At 39.0% G+C, this 22,290-nt stretch overlaps 1 protein-coding gene across 3 annotated transcripts in view; it reads right to left on the reverse strand.

The window, feature by feature from the left end:
• The window catches only part of rxrgb (retinoid X receptor, gamma b), a 37,816-nt gene extending 21,624 nt beyond the window's left edge, over positions 1 to 16,192 (reverse strand). The window contains exons 1-2 of one of the 3 annotated variants that reach the window (XM_059341004.1): positions 15,960 to 16,192; positions 8,724 to 8,873 (exon numbers count right to left, since the gene is read on the reverse strand). In XM_059341004.1, coding sequence (XP_059196987.1) covers positions 8,724 to 8,790 — 67 coding nt within the window. In that variant the 5' untranslated portion in view covers positions 8,791 to 8,873; positions 15,960 to 16,192. The remainder of the gene's footprint in view (positions 1 to 8,723; positions 8,874 to 15,959) is intronic. The other 2 variants (XM_059341005.1, XM_059341006.1) reach the window with 2 other exon arrangements.
• Positions 16,193 to 22,290: the final 6,098 nt, after the last annotated feature.

The raw sequence follows: 22,290 nt of genomic DNA on the forward strand, positions 1-22,290 counted from the left end.
GTCGCAAATCAAAGGTCGCCTGTTGCCAAACTCCTGAACCAAGTTCAAAAAAGTCCCTATCTGGGGAAGCCAACAGATACACTGATCATTCTCAGAAATGACAACAGCGAGGGGACATACGACCTACAAAGTGAGTCTCCAGCGGCTGGCATAACGCCAAACAGCAGAACATCAAAGGTTGATCTAGAATCAGCAACCTACACTAATCATGAGAACTTGCAGCTACTTCAACAGCAATAGATGTAGTAGATACAATTTCTTAAAATATATCCAGATCCATCCATCCAGATATAGATAGATAGATCGATGGATCGATCGATAGATAGATAGACAGACAGACAGACAGACAGACAGACAGACAGACAGACAGACAGACAGACAGACAGACAGACAGACAGACAGACAGACAGACAGACAGACAGACAGATAGATAGATAGATAGATAGATAGATAGATAGATAGATAGATAGATAGATAGATAGATAGATAGATAGATAGATAGATAAAAAATATATAAAAAATAATAATAGCATTTGTCTTGGTGAAATTAGCGTAGGAACATTATTTATATACATCTTCGGTCTTCCACAGGTTACTATATATAAACTGCTCAGATGGTACAAGGACATAATGCCGCCAAATACAGTACTGGACCAAAGGGCAGTGCAGGATAGACAAACTGTAGTGACGGGAAAACCCTGAGTTGAGTTGTAGAAAATGAATCTCTAACTATCTTCATAATTTATTCATCATTAGTAATTGTAATAATTTATCAGCTCTTGAGCAAAGCTTTCGTTCTCTGTCTACGGTTTCTCATATTTCAGGATTTGCTGCTTTTCTCTGTTTTCATAGCAAATTAGTCCCCTAGAACCTGTCGATTCTCTTTCAATGTCCAATGTCCAATTGGCAAGTGGATAGAGATACAACCAATCACAGCAGATTAAATTTAGCTAGTAGCTGATTCTGCTACGGCTGAGAGCCATGCACTGTCCCTGTTAAATAAACGAATAAATGAACATGTGATGTGAGTGACAGACAAATAAAGGTGCAGACATGAGCTGTGATGGTGTAGCACAACATGTCTACCAACAAGATTTGACGTTTTTGCCAACTGAATTTGGAAATAGTATTTCAACAGAAAGTTGAACGACAGCTGCAACCAAATCATGTTCTCTCCAGCGAATATGAGTTGTTGCCTTTAGGAAACAGGTATAGGGTACCAAACTGCAAGTTAAATAGATACAAACTGTCCTTTATACCTATCTCCATTAAACTATTAAATAGTGCAAGTGTGTGTGAGTGCATGTATGTGGGGGAGAGATTCAATAAATTGTGGGATTGTGCAATAAAAATGATGGTACAAGGAAGTGCAATAGAATAATCAGTGTAATTAATGATTTTGTATGGGTATATGTGCAATAGGAAGAGCACGTGCAATAGTGCAAATGAAGAGTGCTTGTGTTTTGTACTGATATGAATTTATGTGATATGTAAACAGACTTCCTTTTGTGTGTGTTTGTGTTTTGTGATGTGCTATATGTGAACATGTGACATTCTCTTATGTCCAAAACAAATTTCTGAAAATGCACTGACGCTACTCTTATCAAGCTAGGTTTATGCTTGCTTTAGTGTCCCAGTAGATGGTTGGGGAGCCAAAAATTATGTTCTCACATATTTTGCATAAAGTGATAAGGCTCTGCAAGTTGTCAGTCATCATGCGAGACAACTGTTTTATATCGCTGTAAATGAAATATTTTTTGGTTTTGGACTGTTGGTCCTGCCCAGTCCCCTAAAAATAATGTTCCCACAAAACTGCATTGTCAAATATGTTTCTAGAGAAATGTTTTTTCTTCCGGATTACACTTGTTCTTCACATATTACAAAAAGATAGCTAATCAAAGTCTACAGATCTTTCTGTCATTGTAAACTGAAAAAGGAACATGCTTAAAGCAGTATTTCTTCTACACAATGTGAACAGGTAATCAGAAACAGCTCCAGTGTGAATCATGTCAGATCTCCTGTGTGCAGACGACCAAAAAATTATGTTGTTAAAAAATTAACAACAACATGCTGCCGGACTGTATTCAGAAAACGTTAAATCTAAGAAAAAGTCATTACAATTTCAGAGGGGTGTGTATATTTATAAAGTTAAAAACCAGAACCAACACCAAATTACGATCCACCACGGTAACAGCTGTTAATTTATGGAACAAATTGGAGAATGATTATTTAAAAAAGTACTTAAAAACAGGATGATTCATTTATATAAAAGTTAGAGTAATGAGTGGTGACACATGCTATGCTGCTGCTTTTTTTTGTTTTGTTTTGTTCTGTATGTTTGATTGTCTCTTTTTTATCTTCTTTTTTTAAGGAAGATGGAAGAAAGGAGGAAGAAGGGAAAGGAAAGGAAGAAGAAGGGGAAAAATCAAGCAGCTTCTCTTTTTTCTGACTGCTTATTTCTTTTATTAATAAATACCAGATTGTACATTTTTTAATTTTTAAACTGACTTGAGTTGTAACAGGGTAGGCGTCATAAGCCTACGCCTTTTCGGTCCAAATGTCTATTATCAATTTTCTTTCTCTGTTTACTTATTGTTTACTTTGATCAATGTTTTTTTCTGGTTTGTTACTTTTCTTTTAATTACATGTATTGACCGAAATAAACGGAAACGAAACGAATGCCACATTCTACCATCAAACCGCTGCTGAACGCTTTAGATGATCATTTAGGTCAAACACATTTTATTCTCACATTTGAGAACAGCCAGTGCCACAAATGTATCACACTGATGTGCTGATCAACAGGTTTAATGAAACATCACTGACCACAAACCCTCTAAATCCCTCACTGTTAATTACTGGGTAGTGGCTGGATGGAGCACTCCACTGTGTGGTAATTCAATAAGCCCATGGCCCACTAGCTAATAATATCTCCTGTCTGGAGAGCAGACCAGTACTGGGAGTGCATACTGGTGAGGGGGGGAGTGACTGGGTCGGGAGCAGCAGATCGACTCCTGAACAACAAAACAAGCCTCAATATCTATCAGATTAACCCCTATGAAGATCGATCCTCAGTGTGTGCGTCTGTAGTACATGTGACGTGCTCATATTTGGGGCTGGCAGTGACTAAGTGACAGAGAGCAGAGCACATCCTAAAGTAATCAGACGGACAGCCTGCGAAGCACATTAGATACAGCAGACATGTAATTAAGAAATCTCTCCCCTGCCAATCCGGCTCATGAATCCTGACTCCTCACACACATGGACGATCATAGTCTTTCACATGAAAATAAAATTAAAAAAACACACACAAATGTTCCATGAACACCAGCACGAAATCACCACCCTTTAAACATTCATTTCTGTGCTAAATGAGGTTGATGTCTGATCAATTGTGTCAGTAAATCCTCTTATCCCTGGGTAAGTATCTGCAGCTCAGCAGGCCAGCTGTCAAGAAGGTGGGAGGCCGAGGAGGAGGGGGTGGAGAGAGGGGTAGAGCCAGATAGGATGGAAGGCAGCAATGGATGGATGGAAAGATGGATGGATGGCTGGGACGATGGGTGGATGGGGGAGGGCATTGTCCCGGCATCCCTCCCCATGCTCACATGATCCCACCACCACACACGCCTAATCTCTCCCACTGGCTGAGAACACTAGATCATCAATTGGGAAAAGCCTGTGTTTTTTTTTTGTTTGTTTTTTTTTTTGCATGGCTGTGATTGAGAAGATAGAAATGGTTATTGGTGAGAGACAGAAAGGATATTTATCTACTGAAAAACGTCCAAAGCATTTTATGACTGTTTTTTTTTAGTTCAACAGTCATAACAAATATAGCTCATAATATCCGTTAAACTTGATACTGCATTGCATTCCTGTCTTGTTGAAAACATTAAGAAATAGAAACATGTTTTTTTCCATAAAGGCGGCTGTGACAACACAAGCACTTGAGCTGGTGAACTTCTCTGACCTGAAATTTTGCCCTGCAGTGAACTCTCTTGTGAACTCAAACACACTTTCTGAAAAGAAGTGGAATTAACTCCCTTTCTTTCTCTTTCTTCCTCACTCTGTAGTTCCTATGGCTGGGTATAATTTTAAAAATCATAGCCGTACCAATTACATGTGCATTACATGAAGTCCACGGCTAAACATGGCAATGGACAATCAAATCACTGTTGTTTGTATACTTTCTTTTATACGTTTTATATGTATATATGTTGGATATTAACAGTGGTGGAATGTAACTAAGTACATTCACTCAAGTACTGTGCTTTAGTAAAATTTTGAGGTACTTGTACTTTACTTGAGTATTTTCATTGTATGTAATTTTATACTTCTACTTCACTACATTTTAAGGTAAATATTGTACTTTTTACTCCACTACATTTAGCTGACAGTGTTAGTTACTTGTGACATGAAAGTCATGATAAATTTATAGGGATAAGACGTTTTTAAAAAAAAATAAACCTCACAACAGTATATTAAGTAGTTAAAATGAGCCCTCTCTTGAGGAAATTAAAATGATGCTTACATAAATGCATCAATACAAATAATCTCATAATATATAAAACAATCTGAGTGGGTTCATTCCGCAAAATGAATACTTTTTACTTTTGATACTTTAAGTACATTTTGATGCTGATACTTTTGTACTTTTACTTAAGTAAGTTTCTAATGCAGGACTTTTACTTGTAGTGGAGTAATTCTGCAGTGTCGTATTAGTACTTTTAATTAAGTAAGGGATCTGAATACTTTTTCCACCACTGGATATTAATGACTATTTTCATTTTTTTCAGCTCAATCACAGCCTAGCCTCACCTACTCACTCTGTCTTTCCTTAGGCTACTTTTCCTCTCTATTAGTGATCAGATTAATGTGCAGCCACCCTATTCGTTATGAGAGCCAATCTACAAATATATGAGTCAATCAACCACCAGACCTGAACCACTAACCCAAGCTTTGCACATTATGGTAGCACAGTCTGAGGACTGAGACAGGGGGCTTTCTAATCACGTGGTATGGCTCAGTGGAGGATGATTGTCAGCCAAACCATTGCACCAATACCCATGCCCTTAAAGTGAAAGATACCAATAGAGTATGTCATAAGATACTCAACGCGTGAATGGAAGCATTTAGTTGCCGCCACCACTCCCCATCCAAATGATTTTCACACAAATACATTTTGAAAGTGTTCAGATTATTAAAATAAGTATTAAATAACTGCACAGAACTGTAAAGTAAAGCATTATATGGGCATGTTTTTTTAAATCTATCCACTCGCCAGTCAGTCCTCAACAGTTATTTTTAATAAATATTAGACACGACAGATGTGTCGTGAACCAATCACACTTCACATCAAATAAAAGAGCACTTTTGGTGATTGGCTGTCAGCAAAACCACACAAACAATCTTTTTCTTCTAGATCTGGTTACAAAAAGGACCAATTTTGTTCCGTCTTGTTACTGGCATATTTCAGTTGGAACCTGGTCTCACAGGAATCCGTGGAAAAGCCACGGATTCGCTTAACTCAAAATCCGTGGAATATCCATGGAATCACTCAAATTTCCGTGAAACTGACACGGATTTTGCTACAATGCAAGTTAATGACAGTCATATCCCGTGGCTATTGGTTTGTTCCAAGTCACGTGACTTTCAAGGTTCCGGCGGTCAGAACAAAAAACATGGCGGACAGTTCTCTCATTTTTAGTGAAAAAAATCAATATTTTGACTTAGTTTCTGCATAAAATGGATTTTGATCACATTTCTAGCGAGAAATATATGCTTTATTTTCTAAATCTTCACTCAGTGAATTTACATAATCACTTTATATGTTGGAATAGCTACAGGATAGGACTGTCATTAACTTGCATTGCAGCAAAATCCGTGTCAGTTTCACGGAAATCTGAGTGATTCCGTGGCTATTTCACAGATTTTGAGTTAAGCGAATCCGTGGCTATTTCACAGATTTCTGTGAGACCATGTTGTTCAGTTGATACCTTAAATATATGTATGAGTTCTGATACCCAGCCCAATAATTCCCCCATAGCACAGCATCAAACTTATTAAAATAAAAGGCCAGGCAAGCTAATGAACATAAAGTACACGTCATACTGTATTGCCCATATGGAGGCCGCGGCTGCAGTGTCCTCACATCCACAAACATTGCAGACTTGTCAGCGGGACACTTTTTAAACAGAGGCAAAGGATCGATGAGGAGGCCAGGACTGAGACAGGGAAGAGATAAAGATTGTTTTGCAAGTGATAAAAAAGTTTGGAAACTTAAACAACAAAAGCTAACAGACAAACAGAACAGGCTGACCAAGCAGTCCTGGAAAACAAACAAACAGGTGGACTGAAAGACCCAATATAAACCAACATCCAGCATCCGTCTGGTGTGGTCACTCATCAGTTCCTAGCAGTATTCTGGGCTATGGAGAGATAGGTATGCACACGCACACACTAACCCACTCAGCTCAAGCTGTGACCAAGTGAGTGTGACCAGGGTGACTTGACCTGTGTGACCAGATCCTAGAAAGACAGCCAGACTACGCAATCAGCTTAGCAACCACAGTGAACCTGAGTTTAGTCTCGGAGTGATGTGGCATCTGGAAAACTGGGAACTGGGAAATTATGTTCGACATGGACAAAAATACAATATGGAAGAGAAATAATGAAGATTCAAATTATTAACATATATTTTTTAATTTAAACAAATTCTGCTAAATACTTGACTTGGCTGAGGTGTAGAAGTTGGTGTTCTGATGAAAGCTAAATGATTTCGGTTTATAAATCATGGCGTATGTGGAGCATGAAGCTTATATTTTCACTGAGGCTCCTGCTTCACTGAAGAGACCAAAAAAGAGTCAAACGGAAGCATATCTGTGTAAAGTTCAACAGAAATTAACAGGAATACAATATTTGCATCATGTTTTCTGCATGGTTTTCCATTGACCGGTTTCTCTCCTAACCTACTTGTAATATTTGCATAATGGCAGTCAATGTTGCACGATTTTCATAAAGTCTGGTTAAAATTTTTGCTACACTGAAATGGAAAGCCATCTACTGATTAAGGTACTAACAAGACTTAAGCCGTTTCCCACTGGACACTAACACCCACTAACATCTGGCTTTTGTCTTTAATGAGAAAGGTTACAATCTGCACTCATTCTTCGGCCAAATGACACTGCAGTCGCACAAACTGGTCGGACAAACTCATTTTTTGGTGCTTTTCCTGCACAAAACTACATTCAGTTCATCTCAGCCATACATTCTGACTGACTGAATGACAGATATATTTACCTGGCATCCATGTTGCTTTCTACTGTTTACTAACCCTGTTTTCTGGCACTTTTGAGATATATAGATAATATAGCTCCTAAATGCTATACTTTTTAGCAACAGTTCAGGTTTGAAGTGGATTTTCATACTTTACCAGTATGGATGGACACTAATGGTTACCTGGGAGATTGAAAATCAATATACAAATCTCAATATAAAATCTCTAGAGTTGATGTTTTATGTGGGAAAAGATGCAAAACCTCTAGTATAATCTTCACTAAACCCTAGTCCAGTTGTTTTAATGAATTACTCCTATGATTTAACAGAGGCTTGATAGCACCCTTTCGATTCATTTTCCCGAGTAATGACGAGTATTATGGCTGTAATCACAGCTGGCTGAGGTGTCTTGCTGTGCTCTTACTGGAGAGAGCAGAACACAATATGTAGACATCATGTACATGCAGCACGGGTGGGTTAGCATGGATGTTTGTTGTTTTTTTTACTCCAGGGCCAAGATCAGATTCAGAAAAATGCTTTGTGAAGTTGTTCCACTATTGTCTACCCTTTCATGAGCCCAGAGCAGGAGCACAAATGAACATCCTCAAGGTTGTCAGCGAGGAGGGACTACAGTTATGAACATGAACGCCACACGCATCTCTCAAGGGCACTAAAGAAAATAATCTATACATTACACATACGTATATACACACAGTGAGCCAGTAAATAGCCCGGTTACAGTTTGTGTGAACTCACATCAACACCTCCCACACCTCTATAAACACAGGATGGAGGAAAAGGGAAAAAAACCTCTTCAGATTGAGCGTTGATGGAAGGATGCAAGGTGACAGACAGCAGAGAGACAGAGAGAGAAAGCAGGATGGAGTGGGCTAATAGGAAGGGACAAGTGTTGAGAGATAAACTGATAGTGAAGGACAAGGCAATGAGAGCTGGAAGCGTCCTCTGAAGTTGAGTGGCATCCCCACTGACCACATCTGAGACCTCAAGTGAGTCACAAACAACAGCAAAGCCTTGTACCTGTCACAATTGGTTAAAATGATCCAATGATTTTAAAGGCAGGAACTGAGCTGTTGGGGGCCGATAGGGTCGAGAAATCTGTATCTTAAAGATTCAATCCCGACAAAAACAGATCACAGTGAGGATCATATATAAACCATACGGAAAATAAGTTTAACTGCTGAATTTGCTCTGTCAGTTTTTTTCAGCAGGGGAAAGAAATTCAAAATAACTTGTTCAGAGAGTGCACAGGGATTAGAGGTATTACCGTAGTGCATCTGTGCAGCGCCAGCTTTTAGTGCCCGAGCGCCATGTGGAAAATCAGAGAAACATCAGCGTAGAAAGGCAACATCCTCCAACACATACATCCAGATCTGATCCAACAACAGACACACAGATAAAAAAAAAAGGCAAGACAAAACCCAGCTACTCACAGTGGCCATAACCTATCTCCCTCCCGGGGCTGCCTCCAGTTGCGGGTGATGCCATGGGGTGCCACATGCCTTGAGGTGCAAGGGTGGCGCTGGCACGACGCCAGTCACTCAGGACCAGGACTCAGACGGAAGTGTTGGCTCTGTGACAAACTAAAACAAATGACGTGGACACTCCGGACATCAACCACTTTTTATGACAGAACAGGAACAGACGGGTCAACTTGGAAAAAGGGGCAGGGCGTTATGAAGAGCAAAAAGAGGCGGAGTCCATCGGTGCCGGTTATAGGATTACCCAGATTATCCCTCCCCAGAGATCAATCCCACAGGAACTGTTTACTGACCGACTGCTGCACAAATCAGCTCTTCTACCGCCCACTCACACTGTGTCTCCCTCTCTCTCTCTCTCTCTCTCTCTCTCTCTCTCTCTCTCTCTCTCTCTCTCTCTCTCTCTCTCTCTCTCTCTCTCTCTCTCTCTCTCTCTCTCTCTCTCTCTCTCTCTCTCTCTCGCTGGTAAATCTATCCATGCAGAGACACCTGTTGTAGTGGCAGTGGCATGAAAAGGGAGGGTAGTCATGGTGCATGGGGGTCATACTTAACTGTACAGTACAACCAGAAGTTTCCGATTACTCCCGTCTTAAATGCGATCAAGAACGGAGAGCATTGGAAGACAGTATTACAGTGATGTTCCTGTAGCCCAGAGGGGTTTTTATGTGTCAATGACATTTTCTTTTCGAAGATTTCCTCATTTTCTTCCCTTTTGCTGAGTATTAGTCACAGACCTTAATATGTGTAGGTGGTATAAATGGGATGTGAGTGTTGAGAAAGGAAGTGACAAGCAGTGGCCAGAGGCTGAAGAATTCTCTCGTCTATCTCCCTCACAGCAGCTTTTAATTACCCTAAATGCCAAGAAATAACTGTGCCAGCATGCATTCTTAATGGTACTGTTATGGCATGTTGAGTTGCCTATGTGCACATTGTTAGTATGTTTGTGTGTTTAACAAGTGTTAAAGCATTCCAGGAAGTCAGGAATTGTCTGTTTTAGTTGCTTTAGGATAGTCAAGCAAACACTCAGCAAAGTGAAAAGCCAGATGCAAACACAGACCAAAAATATACCTTAAAGGCAACGAAGGAACAATACATGACAAATCCTAAGGGAATGTAAATAAACTACAAAACCCACGCATGGATGAATTCAATCTTTAACCATTTTAAGACAGGCTTTTAAGAATAGAAATAAAAAGGTTTTAGTGGGACAAACAGCGTGAAAATCAGCCTGCGTGAAGTTAAAAAAGTTCAACAATGTCAGAGGCAGAATGCATTCTTGGCCATGGAAGTATGTCATATCATTATCACCAGTAAATAGCCCTAGCCAGTAATGTGAAATTGGCACTGATTTTAGTCTGCAGCTGCGCCTTTTAATCTATCCTGCCATCCTATCAAATGTTCACCCCTCAAGATTTGGATCAGGCATTTGCATTGAAAGATCGCACTATAACTTGAGACGCCTTCCCCAACATGTGTGCATCTATTTTACTTACATGACTCAACAGAGTTTTCTTTTGCAGTGCACCTGCATGAGGCTGGATCGAATGTCTATACAGTGCTTGAAGGATAGCCACCAGTAACCAGAGCCCCTCAGTGACAGTATCCTGGCAGGCCCGACACAAGAAGACGGGAGGACGGGGATGGAGAAGAGACACTTGCTGCCTCTCTTTCAGACTTAACAAATCCCACAGGGAGAAGCTAAAATAATACAGTCCCTCTTAAATGCATGATGTGTTATAATAGTGTGTCATGGCCCACATAAAACACGCCAAATTAACCCTGAGAGCCATAATTAGCATTCATAAATGTATCATGGACTATGAAGACGTGGGAGCAGGACAACTGGCGACCTTATGGTACGTTCTTAAATGTTTAATCAGAACTGACAAAAAATCTTTAACAAATAAAATTGTCACCAATTTCATGTTAACCTGTTTCTAAATCTAAACTGATCTCAAGAGAAGACACTTTTCTCTTTACGTCCTCCTCTCGCTAGCGGTGATTTTTTGACAACCAAAAGAACATTTTCACACACACACACACACACACTGTAATAAATTATTCTGTAGTCATTTCATTTTACTTAATATATTTGATAAAATGTATTAAATATAAATGCATCCTTGATTTTGAGGCAATTGTTTAGGTAACTTTAATATAAAAATGTTTGAGATAGAATCTACTTATTTTGACCACATTAAATATAATCTTTATGTGTATGTAATTCTAAATCAAGAGAATTTTGAATGAATCCAACACAATAGAATTAGTCCGTTTTTAATTGACAGGTACTTCCTGTTAAGTTGTTATTAACTAAACTTGTAACGTAGTTAGATTTAGTTAATAATATTGCGTGCAATCTGTTGCCTCAATTTTATTGAGTAGCTATTATTTATCTTTTTTTACAGTGCACTGTTTGGTGGACATTCATGGGAAAAGAACAGCAAAAAAAATATGTTTGTTCGTTTTTTCCAACAGCAATGTGTGCTTGTGCGTTCAACATACTGCAAAATAGGAACACACAAGCAAATGAATAAACATTTTATTAACAAGTGAGCAGCATTTAGAAAATATCTTCACCTACTTTATGAGACACAAAAACATAAATTTGGCATCACACATGTTCAGCTTTTAGAAACGCTGCAAGATGCTCACAAAAGAATGGAAACTGTTTCCAGAGGACACTGAAAAGTTTGAAGAGGAACCCCCAGGAACATCGCTGGGCTTTGAAGCCAATTTGACATAGTGGCTGAACTGTGTAATTATAACTTCAGGGTCTATCTTTTTCCATGACTTACATTATGTTAATCAGAGAATGAATGAACAGGGCCCACCTCCCACCTCCAGTTCTCTTTAAGTCCATGGTCGTTTCTGTTCCTGGGTTATGTAGTTAATGAAGTCTGTGCTCCATCAGTGATGTTGGAGAATGACCCTGACTCTTTTTGGCTCATTTTACATCATAAAGGCATGATTAAGTTGATATTCCTGATATCTGCTGTTACCTAGCGTGAGCCTTTTACTTATTATTATAATATTATAGGAAGATGTTTGTTCATTTGCTTGTGTTGTACCTATTTGAATGTGTTTTCTTAATGTGCAGTATGTTGATCCCTCGTCGCTCCTGTAGATAGGAGAAGCGCACTAAAATGGCACTCAGAGCACTCAAAATAGCCAAGCGGGGGTTTCAGCATGTTATTGATGTCTCTCAATGGAGAGGTTTAATGAGACATAATGTACTTAGCTGTTACCTGTTGCTGCTATTTATGCTCCTGTGGGGCACAGAGTGCGTGAACTACCCTTTGCCTGGTCAATCAAACTAACTTCTACTCAGTCTTAAATCTCTCCTAATCAAACCCATTCCTATTTAAGGTGCTAATGAGCAGCATGGTGCTTAAACCTTTTAACCACTGACTGACTCTAAAAATACGTCTGAAACAACAATTGTCTTCTATATTGATTAATCTGTCAATTAACTGTATGAGGAAGTGACCAGTTGTTTAATCTATAAAATGTTAGAAAATCTGTCTCTGTTAATCAAGTAAATCATTGTAAAACTATGGACAGTGGTGGAAAGTAACAAAGTACACACACTCAAGAACTGTCCTTAAGTATAATATTACACTGTACTTGAGTATTTTCTTTTTCAACTATATTCTACTTCTACTCCACTACATTTTAGAAACAAATATTCTACTTTTTATCCACTACATTTATTTCACAGCTATTATGAGTATTACATTTGCATTTCACGTATAAAACATGTGATCAGTTTATGAATAAACAACATTATACACTACCCAACAGTTGATCAGTGAGTTAAAATTAGCTCTACCTCAGAGGCCAGCATATAGGATGAGTACTTTTAATACTTTAAATATATGTTGTTGCTAATAATTTTGTATTTTCACTTTACTAAATTTGAAATAGCCTACAGGGCTTTTACTTGTTAAAAGTGTATATTCAAATCAATGCATTTACTCAACACTGAGCTACACTGTAAGAAAGAGACTGTAATTTATTCATTTGATGTAGCCCTATATTTAGCTGTTATGCCTTTGATTTAATTAAAAGCAAACAATGAAATGGATAGATGCTTAAGATCAGAGGGATGTGTAATGCATAATGTTAAGTGCGTGGAAAATTAGAGTTGGTGTAGTCCATGTGTGACATGCATGTTGTTAATGCATAATTAGCAAAGAAATAGCTAAATACATCTCATAACCTCACACCGCTGCAGCCCGTGGGCCTTTCAAGGTTCTCTGCTTGATTAAAGCTGGAATTAAATCAAGGCTTTGACCTTCTTCACTAATGACTAATTACTGGCAATTAGCCCAGAGAATGGCCTCCTTACGCCCCTTCTCTTCCCTCATCCTGTTCTCACAATTAGCACCCACTCACACAGAGTAAAGAAGAGCAGACTCTCTAACACCGACACATAAACACACACACTCAATCAAAAGGTGCCTGGGAATAAAAACCCTTTGTGTGCTAATGCATGTGTCGGCATTGAGGCAGGTCTCAAGCTACAGAATTCTTGAGTAAATACCTGCAGAGAGCCACACCCCTCTACCTGTGTGGTTTATCTAACTCTGCAGGAGAGGGTGGGGAGAGCTCTGTGCAGGGAGAGAGCAGGTTTAATACCGCCGCACTTCACAGTCAAATAGTACCACCCACATTCTTTGAGTCACATGATATCATGGTCACATTTTGCTATGCAATAAGCTATGCATAAAGGAGGTCGGTATATTTGCAGCTGTGAAGTTTAGGCGTGAGTGTGTGACCGTGTGTGTGTGTGTGTCCCTGCCTGAGTGTGTACTGCGAGGTGAATCACTGACCCCTGGCAAGTGATGAGAGTTCACATCAACTAGGGTGACCTCTTTCTCCACCCCCACTCCCCCTACACACACTTCCCTTTTATTTTGCTCTCTCCACTCTCCCATCCCGTTCTTCTTTCTGCTGTAACTTCCTCCGATCTGCGAGCTAAATACGTTCTCACTGTCAAAAGTGGGTGCTCGTCAGCGTGTCTAGAATCACTTCCACTGGCGGAAGTAAAAAAAATGCTGAAGTGCTGAGAGAGAAAAATGCTGATTCCACTTAAAGCCCGGGGCAGGCCTGCATCTAACCTGCTGAAACATAACATGTCTGGGAAAAGCTGAGTGATCACGAAAACAATCTGCATATAATCACCAAAATGCTTCGCCTTGGTCACACACTAATGACAGCTTCATTTTTAGAGAGATCATTTCTCATTCATGAAGTGAGTGTTTATGGCCCTGGGTTTCATACATGTTTTGATGTGTGGGCTGTTGATGCAAAATAAATCATAGTTCGGGGCCAACAATCATACAAAACAAGAACAGTTCTTCTTGGAATGATCTTTCAGCGGTTGCGGCTTTCACTCGGAAACAGCTCAGAGGCTTTACTACCACCTATTATAAAAGATAAGAACTGTCCTCATACACCCAACTGCTACTAATTTACCACCAGTATTTTTAGAATTAAAAATTTACACATTTTCAACCCAGCTTGCAGGTTATTATGGGCTGGGAAAGCTACGACAGCATGACTGTAGGACTGTAATCTCCTATTTGAGATTGATCAAGACCAAGATTGATCAAATTCTTTCTTTTTTTTAAATTAAATCTGTCTGCATAATCACAATACTTTAGTATATTGACACATATTTTGCCTTTTACTAATATTGGGCCTCCTCTTGGATATTGATGAACTGTTCAGTCCTAAAACCAAAGTTACAAATTAATTGTATAAGTGAATATATATAAAACCTTTTACAGATAGTTTTATGGCTGTAAATATAGAGTAACAAAAGGACTAACAAACATCTTGTAGGCTACTTCAACAACATATCTTAACAATAATACACTGGTCTGACAAGGTCCTGACCTGCACAAACTTTAAGACGCCACTACTGTCTGATCAGAGTCTTTAAAGACAGACAAGAAAGCCCCTGTAGCCCAGGGGACTGCTGTTACTCCTGTACGCTGTGGGCTTCCCTCTACATGCTCTCTCATCCAGATGTCTCTCTCATTCCCCTGGGAGTCACATTCATTATGGAAACAATTTTCAGCCCCTCAAAATGGTGCCGAGATAACATAAAGGGGTTGCATAATTTTGTCGTCAAACATTAAAATTGTATTTGATCTTTGTAATGCCACACTACTACTACTACTACTACTAGTACAACTATTATTATTATTATTATTATTATTATTATCATCATTATTAACCCCCCTGTCTAAGTTAAACAGTGGTTTAAAAGCACATGGCATGTCTCGACTGCAGTGACAATGAGTGTATCTTTCAGGGAGAGAAAAAAAACATCACATGATAAATGATGCATATAGTGTGTGACTCAGTGAAGCTCAAACAGACTCAGACTCTCACTCCAGATAGAGTATAGTCTATAAATGGGTCAGCCTAACAAAAACATTAGCAGTTATTTGGCATACTGTAAGTGTACCACATGTTGCAAACTCCACTATAGTCCCATTTCATTGCCTCTGTGGATTTTAAGCTGTCACAAAAATCGTGATAGTCGAAAAGAATAAGCCATCAGCTGGTTCAAGGGCAAAGTCACCGAGTCAAAGTTCAGCTTTCCTGAGCAAAATCACATCATGCTGTCATTCAGCTGAATATAGTCACAGCGCTGACCTGGGCGCGTCTTACTCTCGTTTTTCTTTTCTTTTTTCTTTTTACCGCAAAGTACAAGTTTGTTTATCAGAGAGATCCGCCATTCCTCAAAGCCGTGTCGTGCATGTCTCTCTGAATCTGACGGCCATCCCCAGACCAATAAATTGTGTTTCTGTCTCAAACAGTTTAGCAAGAGACGCGCGACAAGCGCCATAAATTACATAAGCGCAATTAAAGTGCCAACCTCTGACCTTGCCTGACCGGCACAACCGCGATCACCTGACTTTTGTATTGGTAGCAGCTTTCGTTTCAATTGTCACAGTTGCAGAAACGATTATGAAAAGCAGAGTAGCATAAGAACTGGATTCACAGACGGGAGTCGGTGGTTAAAGTCCGCGGACGGTTTCGCGCACAGCTCGCAGGCTGGAGAGAAGACGCCATGAAACAAACGCACTCTCTAAGTCAAAACAAAACGCAGCAGCCTCGCGATGAACACAACAATCACACTGGGCTGTGTGTGTGTGGGTGAAGCTTACTTACTGAGGTGTAAATACGGATCATTACTGTCCATAGTGTGCGAGTTGTTGCGTTGATTTCCTACAGTCGGTGCTGCTCCGCATCCCAGCGCATTCCTCTCCCAGCCCGACTGAACTCTGCAAGGCGGCTCTACACGGGGGCCCAGCGAGGGGGGGCGGCTAAACAGGGCTTCTCCCAATGACAACAGTGGTCGATATCAAGCTCCAACACGATCATGACGAAACATCTCTCCTGCAGTGACACTGTGTTGCAATATTTTCACAGTAAAATGTTACTTCCCGGAATCACGGTAAAGAGATAAAAAGTGCTTTTGAATGCAGCCTGTTTTTCCCCCCCGACCGCTTTGCAACATGACGAGCATGAAGATCTCCCTGAATACTAAAAACAACTGCAGCCAGCAAGTCTAATAAAGGAAATGTAAATATATTAGTGATGCCAGGAGATCTGATATCATTTAGCTGTCAATCTAGATAAGATTAAAAAAACATAAGGCTAACATTTTCTGTTGTTGTGATTATTTTCAAACAGTCCTATCATACACTGATTGACCTGTTTTTAATGTCCACCACAATACTTACATTTATTTAAATTCCTTCTCGTGTAAACAGCTTTTCAGCTTTTATATATTTTTATATGGCTGGCTGATATGGATACCATTAAATATTAAGACATTTTCACTAAATATTAATTAAATCATTATCAACATTGCCTAAATATTGTGCTGTTGACTAGTAGTGATTTCACAAAATATTTACACAACTAGATTTATGATAAATAATCATTAATAATGTGGATAATGACTAAGTGGGTCAAGGCAAGTGATACAAACACGGTCTGGTTGGTTCAGAAAACAGCATAACTGTACTGTTTTGCAGCCTTTAAAACAAGAAAATACACCACTCATGCCTTATTACGATATTATAATATTATTTTATCCAAAATCTAATACTATATCTAGTCTCATATCAAGATATCCATATAATATTGACAGATTGACCAGCCCTTATCCTTGTTTATCTCTATTGTTTAATCTAATGAAATAATCTGACATTGCGTAAGTCTATTAAATCCATTATTTACTGCCTCTAAAAATGTTTTAAAACATTGTTTTGAATCTCCTGCCGTCCTTCTCTGAGGGGATCTCTCCACTGTTTACCTATCGCTAGTGTGAGTCCTGGTCTGGGTACCCCCCGGAGTCCCCCCACACCCCTGTTCAGAGTGCGGGGTCATGTAGGGGTGAGGCTCCCGGTACCTCAGAAGGTTATTCAGGAGTCAAGCCGCACTGAGGCATTCACAGTCTTGAACTGCGGAGCGGGCAGACGCTCCGTCAACGCCGGGCCGCTGACCACTCAGCGGGCCTTTGGGCTGCCCCGCTAATGGGACAAGCACCCCCGGCTCCACCGTCCTTGTAACAGCGCCCCATAAAAGAGCACAGGAGGATGCTAACCAAGATGAATGGCATTTTTTCTCAGCTCATTCTACACTAATCAGAGCTTTTCATTTGTTATGGCCTTGCGCCAGCCCCTCCACCACAGCCTCCATTAGGGCCAGATAACGTATAAATTCATTAAAGTCAAAGAGGGACATTAAAATGGTCATTTGTCAGATCTCTCTTTGTGTGTCCCTAATGGTGGCACATGGTTCAAGGCATTGAGATGATTTTGGTAGGGCTTTTTTCCTTTCCAGTGCATTAGGAGAGGAACGTGGGAACTGGAGGAAACGTGTGTTTTCCTCTTTTCCACGAATGGTGGCTCTTTGAACATTTTCAATTGAAAATTAAACAGGTTTTTTTTTTATTCTTTCTGAAAATAAAGTCACTATTTCGGTTATGTTTGCTGCCCCAAACTACCCTGTTGTTTTCAGGTCAATTCTTTGCATTCATATTGTTTTGATATTTTAAAATGCTTTTTATTTTTATTTATTTATTTATTTATTTTTGCCTAATTATAGCAAAAATGTTTTATTTAGATGACTATCCATTCATCCATCAACTTCAGAACCCTCCGGCCCCCCCACACACACACACTCACAGTCAATGAAGCAACCCTTTGCACTAATCCCTTTGTATTCACACCACCATTCCCACCAAACAATGTCCCAGAGACTAATCCTAAACCAGGCTCTACAAACCTGGGCCACCTGCTAGCAAGTCACCATGCAGCTAAAAGGCTAACATAAACCTGAGCAACAAACCGCCTGTTTGAAGACATAAATAAATGAATACATGATCTGATAAATGAATTAATATGCCGATAAATGTACCAAGAAAACTTAAATAAATATAGGCATTAATGTAATTGATACATGTCACATATGTTCATATTTCTGCATTTAATTTTCTTCCTTATTTATGTACCTTTTTATTGATTTCCCCGTTAATTACTTATATTCCATTTTTTTAATTAATTTATTAATTTATTTCTTAAATATAATATATATATATTTTACATTATTATTTATGTTGGGGGTTTTTAAGTGTAATTTTCTTCCTTTTTGGTACATTTAATGGTATATTAATTAATTAATTAAACAAATTAATCGGCATTCAAACACACACAAAATCTTCCCTTCTCTTTACTCTCTCTTTTTGGCCCCCATCCTCTCTTTCTCTCCTTGCCCTCTCTGTATCCGTCCCTCTCTGGCTTCAGGATGGAGGTTCTGGCTGCGTCGTCATGGGAGACGGCTCTCTCCATCTGCCTCTGCTGTCATTAGCCCATCTCCACCATGCTCTATCGGAGGGGACCCCTGCCACCCCCCACCCTCCTGGAACCTCTTCACAGTTCTGACAACCCCTGCCCCCTGCTCCATACATAAGCCTGAGATGATAAGTGTTCCCCCTCTTTGTGTCGGCCAGGATAAGACAATGCCACACAGCACTACAGAACATCATCCATCTCATAGGTCATCAATCTGGGACACAAAAGATGAAATGTAGCTCGAACTCCCTTTTGCAAAGGGGCTTCTCTTTGCTTTAGAAGCAGCTCGTTCTCAAACTCTCTCGCTGCTTTTCACTGTTAGGTTAGTGGTTCACCAAGTAATTCTTCTGCCTTGTGTGGCTACATGGGAGGAAAGTAGTTAGTGCTTGTCCACTATTCTAAGTATTTCACTATAAACACAAGAGCATAATTGAGATTGCACAAAAATAAGACAAGCATCCAGACCTTATTTCAACATCCGAAGAGATTGATGAACTCTGTTTCACTTCCTCAGCAGAATGTTGCAGATAAGGAAAGTGTGACTGAAAACTGACCGTCCACACTAACAGGGCTCTGACATATTTACATGAATTGTTTTTGTGGTGAATACTAATTAAAATCCCTCTGTCACATGAACAGCATCATCTACCTTTTGTATCTCCTCTTTTTTTCCACCTAATTAGGTTTACATTGTCTGTTCACCAGCGTGGGCCTTTTTTGTCTCTGGTCTTTGTTTGTGACAGCAGTGATTTCAGGTTTACATTTTATTCCTGTAAAATTACCCACTGAGATTACAAAGAGTCAAAATGACGGACACCGAGTCCAACTACTTTATCTATCTCACAAACATATTTATTGGTATCTGCATATATGTGGTCCAATATGTGGTGATATTACATGTTTTTACACAACGTATAATGGAGAAAACTATACTTGGGCCGATTTTTTTTATTTAAATAGTCAGTAATTGACTGATACTGAATATACATTGGTGTTTATTTTGCTATTTATTTCAATTTGATTATTTTTTGTTTTTTGTCATAATGTAAAGTGTATAAAAATGTTAAATATTCTAAGTTATTTATTCAAGGAAGCAGCCTTTTGAGTACCTTTGCAAAGTCATACCTGCAGGAAATGCAGTGAAAAATGATGACAGTTTATATATAAATGATTTTAGTGCATTCTGCCATGATGTGATTGTCACTCATTAGTATTGTAAAAAGTTTAGCATCAAGGCTATAACAGACTGTTGCCGTTATATATCCTGCAAACCACTTCCAAACTTAACTTGTTGTTGTTTTTTGTTTAATTTGTTGGATTGCAATGGCAGAACTTGTGAGCAAAAGCAGATTTGTGTGTATAATAATTGGATTCTAGTGGACGACGGCATAATGTGCAGGTAAAGTTTTATCATCTCTAGCCATCATGACTACTTATAGCAGGAGACAGAGAGCACAGCTGACTAAACTATTTAAATGCTTCAGTTGGGTTCAAATTAGGTGATCTTGTTCTAAGACGTGATCTGATGACTGATAAAAGAACAAACATTTTGTGAGTATGTAGAGCTGATAATAAGATAACAAACTAGATATTGTCTGGTGTTTTGTTTATCCTCACATTATAATCTTGTTAAAATGAAATCTGTTTAATGATAAAATGCTTTGAGTTTATTGCTAGGATTCCTCCTCATTAAAATAAACAGACGTATTCTCCTGAAGAGCATTACTGCTGCCAAAAATATGCTGGCTTTACGCCTCATGCATCACATTAGCTTTGTTCGCCAAATGTTTTCATGTAAATACCACCTAAAAGCTTTAATAAACATGCATAAAAACTTCAATAATAATGCTATAAAAGATTGATTGTCCATGGTGAGACAAATCCAAACTAATCATACTCTTATAGTCTTTTTTTAATTGTGTTTTGCTTATATTTTGTATGTTTTGGGAATATCTAAAATAGGCACTTCTCCCTAATTGTCATCATTTTTACATTATATAATATTATTCCCTGATCATTTTCACATAAATGGCACCTTAAAGCTTTGAAAATCATGCAAAAATACTATAACATGATCATTCTTGGGATATTTATTTAAAAAAGTTGCATTAATGCTAAGATTATAATAAGTCTGTTTCATTACTCCTTCGGTTTTATTCCAAGGTGAGACAAACAGAAACAAGAAACTGTTGTTAATTATCATCCAAATGTTCGAATATTTAGAAAATAGTTTAGCAAACCATAAACATGAATGTCATACTTCAGACAAAGGCTGAGATGTATTGTAGTAATGGGACCAAAGTCCTTAATCCATTTTACACAAATGTTTTTTTAAATCGTTCTGCCAACAAATCAGGTTAACCTGTTAATCTACTGTCCGTGTCTGGTCTGAGGGGCTTTACACACAATCAATATGATGAGCACTGAACTATCCACAGACTACAGACACCGTCCATGCCATTACCACAGCACTCCAATCTGACATGGGTGCATTATCATCACCATCCAGACACGTGATGAAACCTGACAGATGGCTTATATTTTTAAGATCTGTGAGGAATGTTTGACACTTTGACTTTGAGGTACAAGGCGACCGTGGATTTGGACAAAGTCACACTAGCAACAAAGAACATATAAACATCACACTGGAGTCAGCAGTGATTTACAAATTAAGATAGCTTACATTAGTTGATTAGGTTAATGTTATAGGTGAAGCACAGACTCCGGGCAGATGGCTGACCTCCATATTAGTCTTTACCTTGCTGTATTAAGTTAATACAGACTGGGGGCTTGTTGTTTCAGAATGGCACAGGACCAATCCAGCAGGGAATCAGCCGGACCACCTCAGGTTAATCTCACGACGACCTGAAATGCCCATGAAGGATTAGACCCAGCCTCTGATTTTTTAGCACACAATGTCACGTACTGCGGCTCCCGTGACATTTAGAAGTCACAAACAAAGTCTAAGAGTACATCTTGTAAGAGAGTGTTAATATCAAATAGTACATGCCTATCTGATGAGATGAGACCTGTGTACCGATTGATTGGATAAGAAGCAAGCAAACCAAGTTTTTAGAGTGCATTCAACAGGAGGCTAACAGCTTTTGTGCAAATGTGTTATGTGTCAGGTGTGCATTTTCTGTGTGTACAGTGTATACACAACATGCAGGACCGACTGCATATGTGTGACTCATTTAGAGCAGTTGAAAAACATTTTGTTCCATGAGCACTAGATCAAATTATAGGTGCACTGACATTTCCATGTGCTGATTCAGATAATTCATGTTCTGATTCAGTCAATCAGGTCAGGGTCACCAAAGACCAGATAATCTTTTTATAGTCTGTTTTGATGACTGCAACATGCAATTTAAAGGTTATTCCTTTTACTTCCATAAAGTAAAGTTGGAGGAGAAAGAGACAAATTTAAAGTAGATATCCTTTTACAAGAGAAAAAATGGATCCTACACTTCCCTTAATGCAACTCTTATAGTGTCTGTAAATAGACTCTCCCTGCATGGTTAACACCCACTCATGCTAGTTTCTTGAAAATGTTGAGTTACTTTTTAAGACTGGACCCAGAGTCACAGTACATATTTTATAATTGATTTCATGTAAATTTTCACGATATTATCATTTGA

This window comes from Centropristis striata, chromosome 9, assembly GCF_030273125.1.
Source record: "Centropristis striata isolate RG_2023a ecotype Rhode Island chromosome 9, C.striata_1.0, whole genome shotgun sequence".
Classification (NCBI taxonomy): Eukaryota; Metazoa; Chordata; class Actinopteri; order Perciformes; family Serranidae; genus Centropristis; species Centropristis striata.